Here is a 17,633-nt window from a genome sequence, read left to right as displayed (position 1 = left end):
GAGCTAGTTTACTGGCTTTCTTTGAAATAAATATTCTAAAACATTTAATCTACTGATGCCTCAATTGATGTAATTTTATTGGTTTCCATTTTTATAAGTTACCAGTAGCCGCTGCAATTTCCACCCTCGACTTATACAGGGGTTTATAAATTTTCCCAATTTTTGTGGCAAAAGTAGGCGCCTCGACTTATAGTCGGAGCGACTTATACTCGAGTATATACGGTAAATATAATACAGTAATAAGTTATCAGCAAGGATGTCATACTCCAGGAGAATGTATTAAATCTGGAACTTCTTGCTCATCCACTGGAAATCCATCCTACATTAGAAAGCAGAGTGTCATGCTAAAGAGTACAATATTCTTGCATTCAGATATTGCTGTTAATCCATCCAGTTTTGTAGTAACACTTATCATCATTCAGTGTTCTTGGTATTTGAAGGGGAAATTCCAGTTACCAGAAAACCAAGGCTAGCTTAGGAAGTGGAAACTATACCAAATCAAATTCATGTATAACAGTCTTTCCCTTCCCTTTAAGAGTGAACTGTTCCATAAACATTTTTTGTGTAAGCGAATATTCCAATATGATAGAAACATTAGAAAATCTTTTGCAAAATGTGAGTCAGGTATACAGCTTCTGAAATAAATCTCAGTTAGAAATGGTTTTATATATTCATTTAGATATGCAGATATATCTTTTTTCTTTAATATCTTAATAATTCTCTGTCTCTTGTAGCATCACAGAGCACATTGATTTTGCCACTCCCCTGCAAGAGCCCGCCATGGAGCCTCTTTGCAATGCCAACCTGCCTGCCAGCATGCATACATTGGATCATCTCCATGGTGTTGCCAGTCGAGCCAGTCTTCATTATATGGGAGAGAGTCAACTGAAAGAGGTAGGGTTGTGCTCTCATATGGGCTTGGGGTCAATCTAAAAACCGCATCCGTAGAACAGATTCACCTGAAATCAGTATTATTTGATTTATTCACGGAGTTGATGATTTCTGTACATCCATACGAAGTTCAGCTGATAGGAAGCTACAAGTCTTTTTCTAGATATACCTTCACTTATGGTTAACAATTTCTGTGCCACTAGTTGCTGACAAGCATGTATGCATGTTTGGAAAATAAGATTGCATCATCAGATTTCACAGAACAAATACTGTATTTTTTGAAGTATAAGATGCATCTTTTTCCTCCCTAAAAGGGGCTGAAAATTTAGGTGCATCCCTGATTCTCAAAGTAGCTTTTTGAAAGATTTTTTTCCAGTCCTAACTAGGTGCTAATAATATTCCCAGCTCTTACCTTGCATTTGTTACTCTCTGCAAAGAATGTTTTCCAAACCCTAAGTCTTTGCAGTTTTTTTTCATTGCTCCACTTGCTCAGAATGTTTCTTTCCAGCCCTAACGAGGTGCTAACGATGTTTCCAGCTTTTATGGCTTGCAAGCTCTTTCATTGTTACAATCTCCAAATAAAGTTTTTTTAACCAGGGGATAAAATAATGTGCTGAAGCTGACCAGACTAAGGACACTACCCAGTAGGCAGGGTTTTTTTTTTCCTATTTTCTTTCCCAAAAAATAAGGGGTGTCATATACTCTGGTGCGTCTTATACTCCAAAAATATGGTATTTGTTTAACTCTCCTATTTTTTGGCATGAAATCTATGATTTTGGAAAATTTAGTTTGGAGAGAACAACATTATATTGGGCACGTGAGGAAAGAATTAAATTACTTTGTGAATTACTGATCCATAAAAATATGTACCCAATTTAGACAAAGATGTACTATCTAATTTCTGAAAAATTCACCATGGTTAATTGATTTTATCATGGGATCTGTTCATGAGTTTCTTAAAGTTTTCTAATTTGAGGATTCCAGATTTTTAAATCCTAATCATTGAACTAAACATTCTTAAAAAGATTTTCATATACACAGATGTGTATTAATTGCAGAATAGAAATCTTCAAGAATACTGGACTCAGCCTTTCAAAAGGAAAGAGATTATCTTTGTTTCTGTCAGGCCAATTTGATGGAAATTATATCAGAACATTTGTTTTTTCTTGATTCACAGGTACTGCAGAATCTTGGAAAAGACCGATATCCACCACAGTCTTTAGAACAAGTTGGTACTCGAATAGCCAAAGTACTTGAAAAGGTAGCTACATGCATTTGAAACAACACAAGTTTAGATTTTCCTAGTTTATTTCAATGTGACTGCGGTTGTGATATGTAGAATTATCTAAACAGCCATGCCTCAAAATAATAAATTCCAAGTACATGTATATTCTAATTATAGTTTCCCAAATTGCCAAAATAAGAGCCAAGTTGCCTACACATATAAAGAGAACAAAGTTGGGAAATGCTCATTTTTACAGATCAAATTAGAACTGAGCCACCTTCTTGCTTATTTGCTAATTAAGGGGGGAGGAGTATCTGGAAGCAAGATCAAAACCATCCAGAGTTCAGTATCATCTTTGAGGCATCTCACTTCAGGAAAATGACTTGCCTGTAGTACAATCCTAGCAAAGTTGGGGTTTTCTCCATATTATCTGATAGAGACACTCTAGCACCAGCTTAGGAAAATCATTACTGGAAATTGGAAGCCTTCAGTGAAAACTTTACTTACTACTATCAAAATTCCTTCTTCATCCTAAGTTTTACAATCTAACTTAAGTTCTCAAAGCAACTTGCTACTACATTATGTTCTGATAGCAATTAAAGTCATCTCAATAGTAGCCAAGGATGCCCTGAAGTAGAATATGAAACATGAAATGTGCACAGTGTATGTGTATTACAGAAAGCATTGCTACACTTTTGAGCCTTCAGGTTGCCAAATGAAAAACTATATTACTGTGTTAGTTGAGCTTTGCAGACAGATTGCCATGTGCAGTGTGCATATACATTTTAAAAACCCTTATGTTTTAATTTGAATGATTGATGGAGTCAAGCTTTTTTCAAGTTATCATTTGTTCTTCCTTTGTTCTTAATTTTCAAGACGTTGCTGGATCTCAGACTTTGCTTAACTTAGCACCTAACAATAGCCCTTAGACTTTTAGATTGCTTTACAGCTCTTTCTAAACAGTTTACAGAATCAGCATATTCCCCCCAACAATCTGGGTCCCCATTTTACCCACCTCAGAAGGATGGAAGGCTGAGCCAACCTTGAGCTGGTCAGGATCTAAATTCTGTCAGTCAACAGAACTCAGCTGCAATACTGCATTCTAACCCCTGCCCCACTGTACTCTAGATCTCTAAATCTCTAACTCAGATTGAAAAGTTTAACCAGTCTACACTTCAGCGTTATAAATGTTGGCAGGCTGCCAAGCATCCAAATTACGATCATGTGATCACAGAATCATGGCCATAACCAATAACTACTACCGTGTTTCCCCGATAGTAAGACCCCTCCGATTGTAAGACATATGGGGGGTTTCAGGGGGGTTGGCTAATATAAGCCATACCCCGAAAGTAAGACATATGTCTTACTTTCGGGGAAACACGGTACTAAAAGCGAGGGAGCTGCGCGCCCAGGAGAGTCTCCCTTACGCAGCCTGGTGCCAGCTGGCAGTGGCGCGCTGCACCCAGAGCTTGGGCCACCCGGCGGGCGAGGAGGCGGCCCTGGCCGAAGCGGCGCGGCTCTGGCTGCGGCACGAGTGGGAGCATCGGCACCGAGGACAAGTCCAGCTTCAAGCCTTACGGAGGGAGCTCGGGCTGTGGCGAGAAGACGGGATTCCGGGTGCTGAGCGCCACCCGCCCGCCGTTCACGCCAAGGACAGGCAGCCCCAGTTCCAGCGCCTCGACCTGCTCGCCCGGCCTCTTGCCCGGCGGGGAGAGCAAAGGCGGCGGCGGGAGTAGCGGAGGCGAGGCGGAGAATAAAGAAGCGGCGGATAGCTGGCGAGGCGCCGGCTAGAGGGCTGGACCCCGCCACTTTGCCGCTGCTCCCGCCGCCGGCTTTGCTGGGGTCGAGCACCACGCCCGGCGGCAGGAACTGCGGGGGGTAGCCGGCGTACGCTCCGGCTAACGAGCCCGGGTAGCTCATGCTGGCCGGCGGCGGCCACGGGAAAACGGTCTGGCCCGGCTTGTAAGGGGAGACGGGCGCCACCAAGCCGGCAGAGCCCCGCCTTGGAGCCCTCGTGGCTTTGGCTCAGCTCGGTGGAGAGGCCGCTGGAAGAAGCCAAGGGGCAAGGGCACATCCGACGGCGCGTCCCGTTTGGCTTCTTCCAGCGGCCTCTCCGCCGAGCTGAGCCAAAGCCACAAGGGCTCCAAGGCGGGGCTCTGCCGGCTTGGTGGCGCCCGTCTCCCCTTACAAGCCGGGCCAGACCGTTTTCCCGCTGCCGCCGCCGGCCAGCATGAGCTACCCGGGCTCGCCAGCTATCCGCCGCTTCTTTCTCCTCCGCCTTGCCTCCGCTACTCCCGCCGCCGCCTTTGCTCTCCCCGCCGGGAAAGAGGCCGGGCGAGCAGGCCGAGGCACTGGAACTGGGGCTGCCTGTCCTTGGCATGAACGGCGGGCGGGTGGCGCTCAGCACCCGGAATCCCGTCTTCTCGCCACCGCCCGAGCTCCCTCCGTAAGGCTTGAAGCTGGACTTGTCCTCGGCGCCGATGTCGCTGAGCTTCAAGGGTGCGCCTTTGGACGTCTCTTTGTCGGCGCCGCTGGACGCTGGAGAGCTTGGAAGAAGGCGACGGGTCCAGGTTGCCGATCAGGAGCAGCCCGAAGACGAGCCGGCCCCGGGTGCCCGGGACAATGTAAGACATACCCCCAAAGTAAGACACAGTGGGGCTTTTGGGGGTAAAAAGATAGTAAGACACTGCCTTACTATCGGGGAAACACGGTACTTAATGCAATCATAACTGTGGTCAGTCGTTGTACAACTATTCATTAAGTGAGGAATACCTGTACTTAGTTGGAACTTGCACAGGATTCATAGATTCTTTCAGTAAATGCTTTTAAGTTTCAAGGGGTACCAGTCTCTCCAAATGCCATTTATCAGGTATCAGAATGACATGGTGATTCTGCACAATCCAAATGGATTTCCATCTATTCAGAATGACTGCACAAAGTGCAGAACAACAGTTTACCTTTTGCTTTCTTGTAACCATACCAGTTATAGGTTCCTCTTGAGTTTTTTGAAAATTTGGATATTTCTTAGGTCGTGTCTGTACAATTTGTGAAGGATTACATTGATAATTTGAAAATAATTGTGGGCTGTCAAGGAAAATTGGGTATGCTATTTGGTGATCAGCTGTTTGGTGGTGAGCAACCCAGTAACAGTGCTGGAGCTAGTAGAATTGGTAAGAACAGGAGGCATTGGAGAGATATTTCAGCCAGTCTTTCAAGGCAGCAGCAATGGTGAATTTATTGAATTTTTAAAAACACCAGCAGGCCACACGAGGCTGCTTGACAGGCTGCCTTAGAAGACATAGAAACTCTGGGAGGTAGAGGGTACCAATTCAAATAGTGAACTGGTTGAGAGCATTGTAGAGCCTCAATTCTCCTGATTTTTTTCCTTGACAAATATAGGGATGGCTATGAGTGAAGTGAAAGAATGAACAAACTCCCATCTGGAATATTTTTCTGAGTGTTCAAAATTTTGCAGAGTTGTAACTTCAGATTCTGAAAGAGAGTATATCTACCTCACTGAGATCTTGACCCCAGGAGCCAGATGAATAGGACAGGGATAGTGTAGTGGTAGCTGATCAACTTCCCAATATCAATCTGAAAACAACATTGAAATTTGTATTTTTAACTGGAAGCCTGATCATATTTTCATTTCTACTTTGTTTGCTAGAACCACTGGAGAATTAAATAGAAATTGACTCTCAGTGTTGTGTGAACTGAAGCATGCCATTCATTTTGACTAAATGATTTGAAGAGCATGTTTTATGGAGCACCATCCAGACTGCTAGTCCTAGTAGTAGGCATTGGCCATCAATTATTTTCATAAATACAGATGGCAGGGTGGACATCAGTCTCCAGAAATGCCCATGAAAGCACTTATGGTTTCAAAATCAAGTCATTACTGTATGGGCAATCAGACATATGGTTCCTACAAGTAATATTGAATGCTGGCTAGATATTGTACTTGGGATTGCGTCTAGCTGAGCGGTTGTGGTTCCTCAGTCTTGAAATACCTCTAGACTGGATGCAGCCTGTTTCTTGGTTTATAGGGCGTGTAATGACCCAATGCCCTTGGCCCTCTTTTTTTTCTGCAGATAAATGAGATCTTGTTGATGCATTGATTCTAAGAGATATGGTTGCATCTGGTTGCATCTGGTCTAAAGGTATTTCAAGACTGGAGAACCACAACTGCTCAGCTAAACCCAATCCCAAGTACAATATTTAGCCAGCATTTGATATTACTTATAAATAACCAGGTGCCTGATTTGGGTTCTTAAAGTATACAAATTAGATCTGGACACCAGCACTCTCAGTTTTAAGGTATTCATCAATATGGTGGTATCAGTAAACCAGGTCTTACAAGGAAGAAAGACATTCCACTCTTCATTCAGGATTTCCACAATTCATTCAGGATTTCATCTGCAAATCCTTTCTGGGAATAATCCATCGGAGTCAGCTCATTCCATTCCAAGTCTCGTGTTAAGAGCTTGATCTCATTTACATAACCAGCTATTAACTGCCTTCCCTTATGTAGCTCTCTAATATCAATTTGTTATAACTGATTTTGCTAGGTCTTCAAACACCAACTTGAAACGCTTGATAAATTTGTCATAATTAAACAGTAACTACTGAAGTTACAGATCGGCAGCTCATTTTACAGTTCATCCAGGTAATAAGGTGGCCCCCAGCTTTAACTTGGTCTGTGAGAAAGTCTTCAGGGCATTATAGCATGGTCCTGGAAGCACTCATAAATTCTGTTACATGGTCATAGAAGCTGTACATTCAGTAGTTGAATTTCAACTTGTAATTCCTCAGTTTCAGTGACTGAAGTTAAAGGAGTCGACTCCTTTGGTTTGCGGATAGCAGTCTGTTTTGTGCTGTCAATTACACACACATAACTAGCTTCTATTACAATCATAAAACTTTCACCAAAGTAACATAAAGCTTTCATCATAGAAAACAAGCATAAGCAGTTGCTTTAGAAAAAGTGTACAGAAAGACAAAACTCTAATTCAGGGAGATTCAAGGATAGTCTTTTTTTTCAATCCTAGGTTCTAGGTAGTCCAGCAACAGTGTTGTTTCCGAGTAAGAGCTGGATCAATCCTAGGTAGCAGCAAATGTTTCTCTTCCAGGGCACAAAGAAAATATATCTGCTGAGAACTCTGTGTGGCATCAGGGAGAGCACCCAGCCAGTTCAACTCCATCCCAACTATACCACGAATTAAGGGATTGTAGGGTCATTAAAAAGGGTGGGGTCGAGGTAAACCAGCAACAATGTGCAGTCATGGAAGCCATCTCTCATTCAAATCCTTACCACATCTTAACTGATTGAGTCAGACTTCTTTCCTGTAGGTAGATGGATTGAGTTCCTTATATTCTGTTCATAGTTTGCAGTATGTTGCTGGGTTCAGGACTTTGCTAGCTTTAGCTGTGAGTCCAGTGACTTATTCTGCACCTGTAGCTCCTCACCTGATGTCAGCCAATACTCAGTCAGATCAATTCATCAGCTTCTGAATCTAATGATTCAGACTGTTCTCTAATAGACATATTTTTATTTCCTTTTTGGAGTATGTCAACATCTCAAAGCAATTCAAACAACCATACATTTTTTTAGGGAAGACCACCAGTTCTTTGTCCTGAAAAGAATACAAATATACTAGTGTCCATCCCAAGCTCCCTGCCTGCTTTGCAGCTCATCATCATCTTACTACTTTCAAGAAACTCCATTGGAGAAAGGCTCCCAGAACACTTGGATTCTTAACACCTCCCTTAGAAACTTCAGAGATTTTCTGCTTTTGTTTATCAGTCTGTCTACCTATTATGTACGGTAATTCTTATTCTTCAAAGCAAAGCATTTTTCTCCAACACCATCACTATTTTTTTGAAGAAAATGTATTAGAAAACAAAAGTTGCAGGTGAATTTTTATTGTTAAATATGTAAAAAATACACGAGCAGGGTACAAGCATAAAACGTCCTATAGGCTACATTGGGACAGCCAATAGAGGGGATGTCTTTCCACTGATCTTCATTTATATCTGTATTTATGGAATATGCAGATTTATTGATATTGGTCTGTTGTCTGTTTTATGCTTTGTTTTTTCAGTGAGCAGCATGCATGTCTCACCTTCCTCTTTGGTGTAGCTGGATGTTTTGTCTCAATATATGTATTTCTCTGAGAATTGGCTGCTTGCCTTTTGTGAAATGGTGTTTTGTGTTTGGTGCGGAAAAATATGTCTTTCTACTTGGGTTCAGACTCCACCTTTGCTTTGTATTGAAGTTCTTAGAGAAGTTACTTTGTCATCACCAGTTTTCATTTTAATATTGTGGTGTTTTTGATTTCCCACTTTGGTAGCTATTGATTGGATTAACAAGCTCTAGTACTTCAGGAATCATTCTGTGAGAGTGGCATCACTATACTGTAGTGTCAACATTCCAAATATACCCATTAGTTCAAAAACAGATTCTTGAGAAATTGAGTTTTAGTCACCACAAAGTGGCAGTATTACTCTGCTAAGCAAAAATCAAAGTTTTTATCTTGAAATAAAAATTAAATTACTTGTAACCATAATAAAGTTCAATATACATCCTCTGACAGTATGGCTCCCGATACGAAGTGCATATTACTAAGAGAGAGGTGTTCTGAGTTTCTCGATATTTGAATAACACTGGAGTGGTAGTGAAAAATAGTGAAAGTGTGAAGCAAATGTAGTCAAACATCTGATGACAGTTTTTTCATGTTTTGTGGCAGAATCAAACTTCTTGGATCCTTTCCAGCATGGCAGCTCTTTACTGGAGAGTAAAAGGTCAAGGGAAGAAAGCAATTGATTGCCTGCGGCAAGCCTTACATCACACGCCATATTACATGAAGGTAATAAATAATACTGGAGACAATATGTCTGTGATTATAGTTTGTTTTATTTTTATTTTTTAGTAATATACATGCTTTCACTGATTTTTAAGAATTTTAGAATGATGTTCATATAAATTAATTATGGAATAGACAATTTTATATGGTCTGGCAGCAATATTGATAAAATATATAAATGAGAATGGGAGTGCAGAGATATTTCATTCACAAAAGCAGAGTGGTTTTCTGGTTGTTCTATTTCTGCACCAAATAACCATTGGAATTCAAAGTACAAATTGCAGTGGGGAAAGGGCAGACCCCCGCAAGTGAATGTCCAGTCTTAGTCTGTGTTTTAGGTTTACAATACACAGAACAAATTTGGAATGAACTATAATCATTGCTTCCCTAATAGGATGGAACACGTTTAAGATTTACTGTATCTATCCTGTAGAAATGAACTGATTTTTCAAGTGTCATTTTTTTAAAAAATGTATCCTCGTATCTTCATTGATTTAATTGATTAATAGATATTAGTTGCAGATTTTTTTCGTAAACAATATGTTGATTAAATAAGACAGGAAAACTTGGAACAGCTGATTGTTCTCCTTTATTGATTAAAATCTGAGTATCAGGAACATAAATACACTCTCCTAGTTCTTTAAATATCTGTTATTTTAAATAACTTGATTTTAAAAAACATTTACTTCTCCTGGATTTGTTCTACTTTTCAGGATGTGCCTCTTATAAGTTTAGCAAACATCTTCCACAATGCAAAGCTTTGGAATGATGCTATCATTGTGGCTACAATGGCAGTGGAAATCGCCCCACATTTTGTCGTCAACCATTTCACTTTGGCTAATGTTTATGTAGCAATGGTGAGTAAATAATTGCTAAATTCTGAATCATGTCTTTTTATACCATCTTAAGCCTCAGCTTAAAAACAGGAGACCGCAGTCCATTCCTGCAACACATAATAGCAGTTTGTAAAAGAAAATATTTTTTTCTTTTTTAAATGTTTCCATCCTGAAAGTTTTCAGTAAATTTAACTGCAACCCATTTAACATTTCAATATGCAGAACTTTTTGAACTTTGCTTTGGGTTTCTCACCCATACTTTAATTTGGGGAGAGGATGAGTTGTTCTCAGTATCCATGTGGTCTTTCTTCTTGGATTTGAATTCTGAATCTTCACTTGCCCCCTAGGCTGTTCTTTTTGAGACCAAAACCTGTTTAATTTTTTCATAAGTTACACAAACTTTCAACTTGCAGGGAATCCCCATATGATATGCAGTCTCTTAAAATAAAGAATCATATTACTGGCATTTATAATCATGGTCTTCTGAATTTGTTTCATATGATTGAGGCACAATTTTGGCCAAACAGACTCTTCTGTAATTCCTGGAGCCACGATAGACATAATCTTCTGCCTTCATCAATCAGCACTGTTCCTAAAGGATATACAGTGGTACCTCAAGATACGAACCCCTCGTCTTACGAACAACTCGTGATACGAACCCGGGGTTCAGAAAAATTTTGCCTCTTCTTACGAACTTTTTTCGAGTTACGAACCTGCGTTCGGAGACTGCTGGGAAGCCGCGCGGCTGTTTTAAAAGGTTCGTAAGAAGAGGCAAAATTTTGCTGAACCCCGGGTTCGGTTCGGGAGGTTGCTGGGAAGCCCCCCAGGCCGGCTGCGACCTTTTAAAACACCCGCGCCGCTTCGCAGCTGTCTCCCGAAGCCGAACGCGGAAGTTCAGCTTTAGCGTTCGGCTTCAGGAAACAGCTGCGAAGCGGCACGGGTGTTTTAAAAGGTCGCAGCCGGCCTGGGGGGCTTGCCAGCACCCCCCCAAACACCGAACCCGGAAGTTCGGCAAAAGTTCGGGGTTCGGGGGGGTGCTGGCAAGCCCCCCAGGCCAGCTGCGACCTTTTAAAACACCTGCGCCGCTTCGCAGCTGTCTCCTGAAGCCGAACGCTAAAGCCGAACTTCCGCGTTCGGCTTCGGGAGACAGCTGCGAAGCGGCGCGGGTGTTTTAAAAGGTCGCGGCCGGCCTGGGGGGCTTGCCAGCACCCCCCCAAACCCGGAAGTTCGGCAAAAGTTCGGGGTTCGGGGGGGGCTGGCAAGCCCCCCAGGCCGGCTGCGACCTTTTAAAACACCCACGCCGCTTCGCAGCTGGCTCCTGAAGCCGAACGCGGAAGTTCGGCTTTGCCGTTCGGCTTCAGGAGACAGATGGGAAGCGGCGCGGCTCTTTTAAAAGGTCGCAGCCGGCCTGGGGGGCTTGCCAGCACCCTCCCGAACCCCGAACCCGGGTTCGGGGGGGGGTGCTGGGAAGCCCCCCAGGCCGGCTGTCACCTTTTAAAACAGCCGGAAATCCGTTTTTTTGCGGGGGGGGGGGGGTTTGGTTGCACGGATTAATTGACTTTACATTGTTTCCTATGGGAAACAATGTTTCGTCTTACGAACCTTTCGTCTTACGAACCTCCTCCTTGCACCAATTAAGTTCGTATCATGAGGTATTACTGTATGCTCTTCCTTTGCTATAGGGAATATGGGAAAGAAATGCTGGTTTCAACCCTGAACTAGGTTTGTCCATTTTCGCCATCAGATTATGATATAAATTGATTCAGATGCATGACCAAGAAATATTGTAAGCTACTCCTGTTGTGCCACCTCTGTATCCTGAGGCATCTTGAGCTTTGCAGGGCTACCTCAGTGGACACTTCTCTAGCCTTCTCCATTCATAATGCCATAATTTTGATTCCCAGAGGCATGCAGCAGAATAGTCTTGGCATCATTGGCTTCATTCATAAAAAACATAATGAAGAATTAGTTACCTATTTGAAACTGTGGTTCTTCTGGTGATGGTCATCTGTGAATTCACATAACCTCACAATCTTAGTTGTGTACTATATTTTTGGGAGTATAAGATGCACCAGAGTATAAGATGCACCTTAGTTTTGGGGAAGAAGAACAAGGAAAAAAGGCCTCTGCCCCCATCAATTTGCCAAACAGCAAACAGCACAGATGGGATTGTTTGCTGTGTACCATATTTTTCAGAGTATAAGATGCACCTTAGATTTTGGGGAGGAAAATGGGGGGGGGGGGGGGGGAATCTGCTTACTAGGTATTTATCTGGATAGCATCCTTAGTCTGGTCGGCTTCAGCACATTATTTTATCCCCTGATTAGGGCTTTAAAAAATCCTTATTCAGAGAGTAACAATGAAAGAGCTTGCCAAGTCAGTAAGAGCTGGGAACATAATTAGCACTTTGTTAGGGCTGGAAAGAAACATATTCAGAGCAAGTAGAGCAATGAAAAAACCCTGCAAAGACTTAGGACTGGAAAAACATTATTTGCAGAGAGTAACAATGAAACAGCTTGTAAGGTGGTAAGAGCTGAGAAGATCGTTAGCATCTAATTAGGATTGGGGGGAAAAGCTTTGAAAAAAAGCTATTTTCAAAGTATAAGATTGGGTAAAAAAGTGTGTCTTATATTCAGAAAAAAAAATACGGTAATTGCTTTTCACTCCCTTGGTTTTGTCATTGCTATTTTGAAATGGGAAGGAAGAAGGACCCACATCTGGCTGTATAAATGTGTGACAATAGGACTCCCACCAAAAGTACTTTAACTGTGAAATATTCCAGTAGCACTAACGTGCAAGTGTAGAACCTCTTATGTGCACATTGTAGATGCCTACTAAAACTAGGTAAGGGGCAGTAGATATTTCATTCAGATTGTGCATAATCAGTAGGGTTTAATTTAACTAAGAAACTTGAAGCTTAATTGAGGAAGAAGTATATAGAGTTTGAGTTTTGACCAAGAAAAGAGAGAATGAATATTTAAGCTCAAGAGCTAAACAAGTTTTTTCACTAGCACTAAGTTATAACGTAATGGATAATTAGCCATATTGGGCTACTGGAGAAAAGACAGAATATGTTTCTAATAAAGTAATGAGTATTAATATTTGCACGGTTGTGGCCTAAATATTTTAGCAACAATATTGTAATTTACAATTGAACCTTTATAGTGTTCTGCGCTATTACAGTATTACAGATTATTCTATTGCAAGAAAATCCATATAATCTTCTACCATGACGGGAAAAATATTATTTTTAAAAAAAAAGAAAATCTTGTTATGTTCATTCACCTGGGCTTAGTATTGCAATACTTGAAGATTCTTTAAGATTTAGCACACTCTATCCCTAATAATTTAACAAAGTATGGTATATACCACTGTAAGATATAAGTTACTTTGAATGCTGATCATTTTGGATCTTGGATTCCTACAGGAGGAGTTTGAGAAGGCAATGCGATGGTATGAATCTACACTGAAGCTTCAGCCTGAATTTGCACCAGCAAAGAATCGAATTCGTGCCATTCAGTGTCATTTACTCATGAAAAATGAAAGACATTCTCCTTAAATATTACAATCTTCTTTCCTTTTTTTTCCAAGAAAGCAAAATCATTGTTCATTAATAGACTTGAAATGAAGTGAGCTAATAGAAATTGGAAAATACAATTTCTAATAAGAATTGGAGGTTGGTTGTATTATTCAGAAGCAAGAATATCTTTGGATAAACTATAGTAAACGTTATACCAGACAAATGTATAAATAAATATTGAGCCCAGAGAACTTCCATGTGCCTGTGTCCTGAACATCATTAGATTTTCCACAATATTTGATTGGATGCCAGCATAAAATTTAACCCGCTTCTTGTCTTAACACATCTATGAAAATGCAAAGCACTTCATTGCACCAGTCACTATATGTAAGAGGAAGGCATAATTAGCTTTTCATCCATTAGGAGCTCATATTCTACTACTTCACCCAGTCCATACTTTAATCTTACCAAGTCAGAGAAAGATACTGAGATAACGCAGGAGATTGCAAATCGTTTTAGTACATTTTAAGAACAAGCAGCCTTCTATCTATTGTTGCTTTTATTGGGGAGGGTGGGGTGGGGAATAGTGAAAACAACATTGTATGAAATCATTTATATTATGGTTTACAAGAAAAAAGAAGAGCAAGAAAGAAATGTAATTTCAAAGGTTTCTTTTAATCCCTTATATATTAGAAGCCCTTTGCAGCCTTTAGCCTGTCTTTACTAATTCTTTTACCCAACTGAGTGTAAACTGCAAATGTTAAAGGCATATGCACACATGTTCTTTCTCTCTATGTCTTAAGCGAGAGAGAGCATGTTAGCAAATAGGACAAGTGGTCTGTTTCTTAATCAGCATCCAGTTTGGCCAACTAAAGGACCAAACTGCAGATTTCATTGTTGAATCAACAAGGGCACAAAACTTGAAGCAAAAATAAACAATTATTAATAAACAGAATTTTGATTCCTTTCTTTTTTATGGTGAAATTTGTGTTACATGATACATTAGTACCTTAGCCCAAAATTCCACGTTCCATGACCTTTATTAATATATATACCAGTGATGGTGAACCTTTTTTCCCTCGGGTGCCGAAAGAGCATGTGTGTGTGCCATTGCACACACATGAGTGTCCACACCCATAATTCAATGCCTGGGGAGGGCGAAAACAGCTTCCCCCCACCCCCTGGAGGCCAGAAACTGCCTGTTTCCCAACTTCTGGTGGGCCCGGTAGGCTTTGAAACAGATGTCCAAGTGCCGCCTCTGTTGTTTGATGCAAGCAGGATTCCCTTGGATACCATTTGTTGGGGTCAAGGGATAGGGAGGGTTTTGCCTTCTGCTCAAAATCTCCATGTACAATTGGTGGGCCACTGTGACACAGAAGGCTTTGACCTGATTCAGCATGGCTCTTATGTTCTTGTGTTTCACCCTCCCCAGGCTCCAAAGGCTTTCCTGGAGTCAGGAAAGGGTAAAAACACCCTACCCCATCCCCCTGGAGACTCTGGAAGCCAAAAACACCCTCTCAGAACCTTTGTGCCAGCCGAAAATCAGCCGGACGGCACAGACATGCACGCTGGAGCTGAACTAGGGCAACAGCTCGCGTGCCAGCAGATATGGCTCCGCGTGCCACCTGCCACATTTAATGGGATAAGATTTTTGCTTATACATGTAGAATCTGTCGGGATTTAGAAGACCCCCTTACCTTAGACAAGGCGCTCAGCCCGTGAGGAGTGAGCCAGGAGCTTCCAGAGGTAATGAATAGTGAAGTACAGACAAGCATGTTCGAATGAACAAGTTACTTTTTATTAGAAAAGTATAAAAACAATAAATGTCTGGAGAGACATGAAAAGCACATCCTCTGGCTAGGATGTATAGAGAAAAGAATATGTCCTCTGAATAAGGACAGCCCTTCTTCTTGGAGAAGAGCAGGATGTGAGCAAACAATTACATCACACAGGAGGAGCTACCTTACTAGACAGAATTAACTCTCTAACTACTGGATGTTTCTCAATGTCATGGGGGCTGGCAATTTCCAGCGTGACACCCCTTCTTTGTCAGTCATCAGAGACAAGAGGGACATCAGGACATCAAGACATCAATTCACTTAAGGCACAATTTGTTGGTGAGGTATTCATGTTGATCAGCTGGCAATGGCTTATTTAGCAAGTCAGCGATCTGCTCAGTAGTAGCCACATACTGAAATTTCACGAAACCATCTTTCACCTTCTCTCGGATATTTTGATACCGGATGTGAATGTGCCGTGAACGAGCTCCAACAAATTCAGCTTCAGCAATGAATGCAACTGAAACATTATCCTCCATAATAACAATTGGTGTCATAGGACCTTTCCAAATACTATCAATGAGAGGAAAAAGAGACATTAATGCATTACAGCAATCAGAAACACATGCATATTCAGATTCAGTTGAAGAGCAAGAAATAAACTTCTGCTGCCTAACTTTCCAAAAGAAAGGACAATCATTTAAAAACATGATATAACCAGAAGTACTTTTTCGTGTTTCTGTGTCACTTGCCCAGTCAGCATCAGCATAACAAATCACTTCAGGGTACTCAACATGATCTGGCTCAAGGTACAGCTTCTTGCCTTTCGTGAGCTTCATGTATTTGAGCAGCTTCTTTATGCAAGACCAATGAAACGTGGTAGCCTTTCCAACGTATCTGGACAGTAGATTCACACTCAGTGAAATGTCAGGTCTCGTCCAGCTGCTGATGTACAATAGCGATCCAATCACTGACCGGTACAATGTTTTGTTCTCAAAATCAGGATACTCTTCTCGGGTTAACCTGTAAAAGTCAGTTTGCATAGGAGAACGACAAGTATGCGCATCAGACATGTTACAATTTTGTAAAAGCTGGTCAACCTTACTTTCTTGTGAAAGAGAGAACCCCTTCTCAGTTTTCTCAAACTGAACACCTAGATAATCATTGATATGCCCTAGGCTTTTCAAGGTGAAATGTTTCTCAAGGCCCTTAGCAAAAGTTTGACTAGTGCTTTCATTGAGACCTACATAAACAATATCATCAACATAAACAAGAACAATTTCATAAGTCTTACCTTGCCCTTTTGTGAACACGCATCCATCAGATTCGGACTTAATAAAGCCCATTGAATTTAGCTTTTGGGATAATAATTTGTACCAGCAGAGGGCGCTCTGTTTGAGGCCGTATAAAGACTTGCTCAGAAACCAAACCTCTCCTTCTCGGTTCTGGAATCCAGGAGCACCCTTGACGTAGATCTCTTCATTCAGATCAGCGTTCAAATAGGCAGTCTCTACATCAAACTGGAAAACTTCTAAACCCAAAGCAATAGCAGTGATTAGGGCAATCTTGACACTTTCATTTCTGACTGTGGGTGAGTATGTGTCAGTGTAGTCTTCGGGATAAACTTGAGAAAATCCTTGAGCTACAAGCCTAGCTTTGTACAGCTTTTCCTCATTAGGCTTTTGTTTGACTTTATACACCCAGCGTGTGCCAATGACTTTCTTCTTGTTAGGAGGCTCCACCTTCTGGAACACATTAAGTTTCTTTAAACAGTCCAGTTCGTGTTCCATAGCCTCATGCCATTTTTCTTGTTCAGAGTCAGGCAAAAGTTTGATCTGGTGAAAATGATCAGGTGGAAGTGTAAGATTGTTACACATGAAAAGATAAGGAGAGTCAGATACTTGCTGTGCAAATCTCTTTGGAGGAGTTCCTTTGGTAGTTCTCTTGGAACGTCTGGGAACGCTGGTCCATTCATCATCATCATCTCCGCCTTCAAGTTCATCACCAGAGGTTTCCTCGGCAACTGTCGAAGGCTGTTCAACATCTGGAACATCAGGAATATCTGGCACAGATCCTTCGGTATCAGGACTCTGGACACTTTCCTTAGGGAAATAAACTGAAGTATCATTACTATGTATACTGGACCAATTTGTGTCTTCCTCAAATTTGGCTGAATTAGAAATATAAACTCTGTGATGAGAGTCAGCAAATTTGTGGTACTTGGAGACTTCATCAAAGCCGATGAATCTCATTCTTTCTGACACAGGACCTCCTTTTCTTCTCTGTTCAACTGGAATGTTAACAGTGGCATAACAACCAAAAATGTAAATGTTTTGAATGTCAGGTTTCTTGCCATGGAGCAAGTAATAAGGAGTGTCTTGAATGACGCTACTCCATGTTCTGTTAACAATGTAATTAGCATACCTTAATGCTACGCCCCAGTATGAAAAGTCCACTTTTGCATCCTCAATGAGACAACGAAACATTGTCTGCAGGATCGCGCCTCTGTGTTCGCATGCA

General features: G+C 41.5%; 1 protein-coding gene across 1 annotated transcript in view; it reads left to right on the top strand.

The window, feature by feature from the left end:
• TTC17 (tetratricopeptide repeat domain 17) overlaps window positions 1-14,290 on the top strand; it is a 56,032-nt gene extending 41,742 nt beyond the window's left edge. The window contains exons 21-25 of the mRNA XM_070760735.1: window positions 735-894; window positions 2,069-2,152; window positions 8,863-8,982; window positions 9,693-9,836; window positions 13,243-14,290. Coding sequence (XP_070616836.1) covers window positions 735-894; window positions 2,069-2,152; window positions 8,863-8,982; window positions 9,693-9,836; window positions 13,243-13,374 — 640 coding nt within the window. The 3' untranslated portion in view covers window positions 13,375-14,290. The remainder of the gene's footprint in view (window positions 1-734; window positions 895-2,068; window positions 2,153-8,862; window positions 8,983-9,692; window positions 9,837-13,242) is intronic.
• Window positions 14,291-17,633: the final 3,343 nt, after the last annotated feature.

This window comes from Erythrolamprus reginae, chromosome 1 (assembly GCF_031021105.1).
Source record: "Erythrolamprus reginae isolate rEryReg1 chromosome 1, rEryReg1.hap1, whole genome shotgun sequence".
NCBI lineage: Eukaryota > Metazoa > Chordata > Lepidosauria > Squamata > Dipsadidae > Erythrolamprus > Erythrolamprus reginae.
The sequence above is the reverse complement of the archived record's forward strand: the minus strand, read 5'-3'. Positions and strand labels throughout refer to the sequence as shown.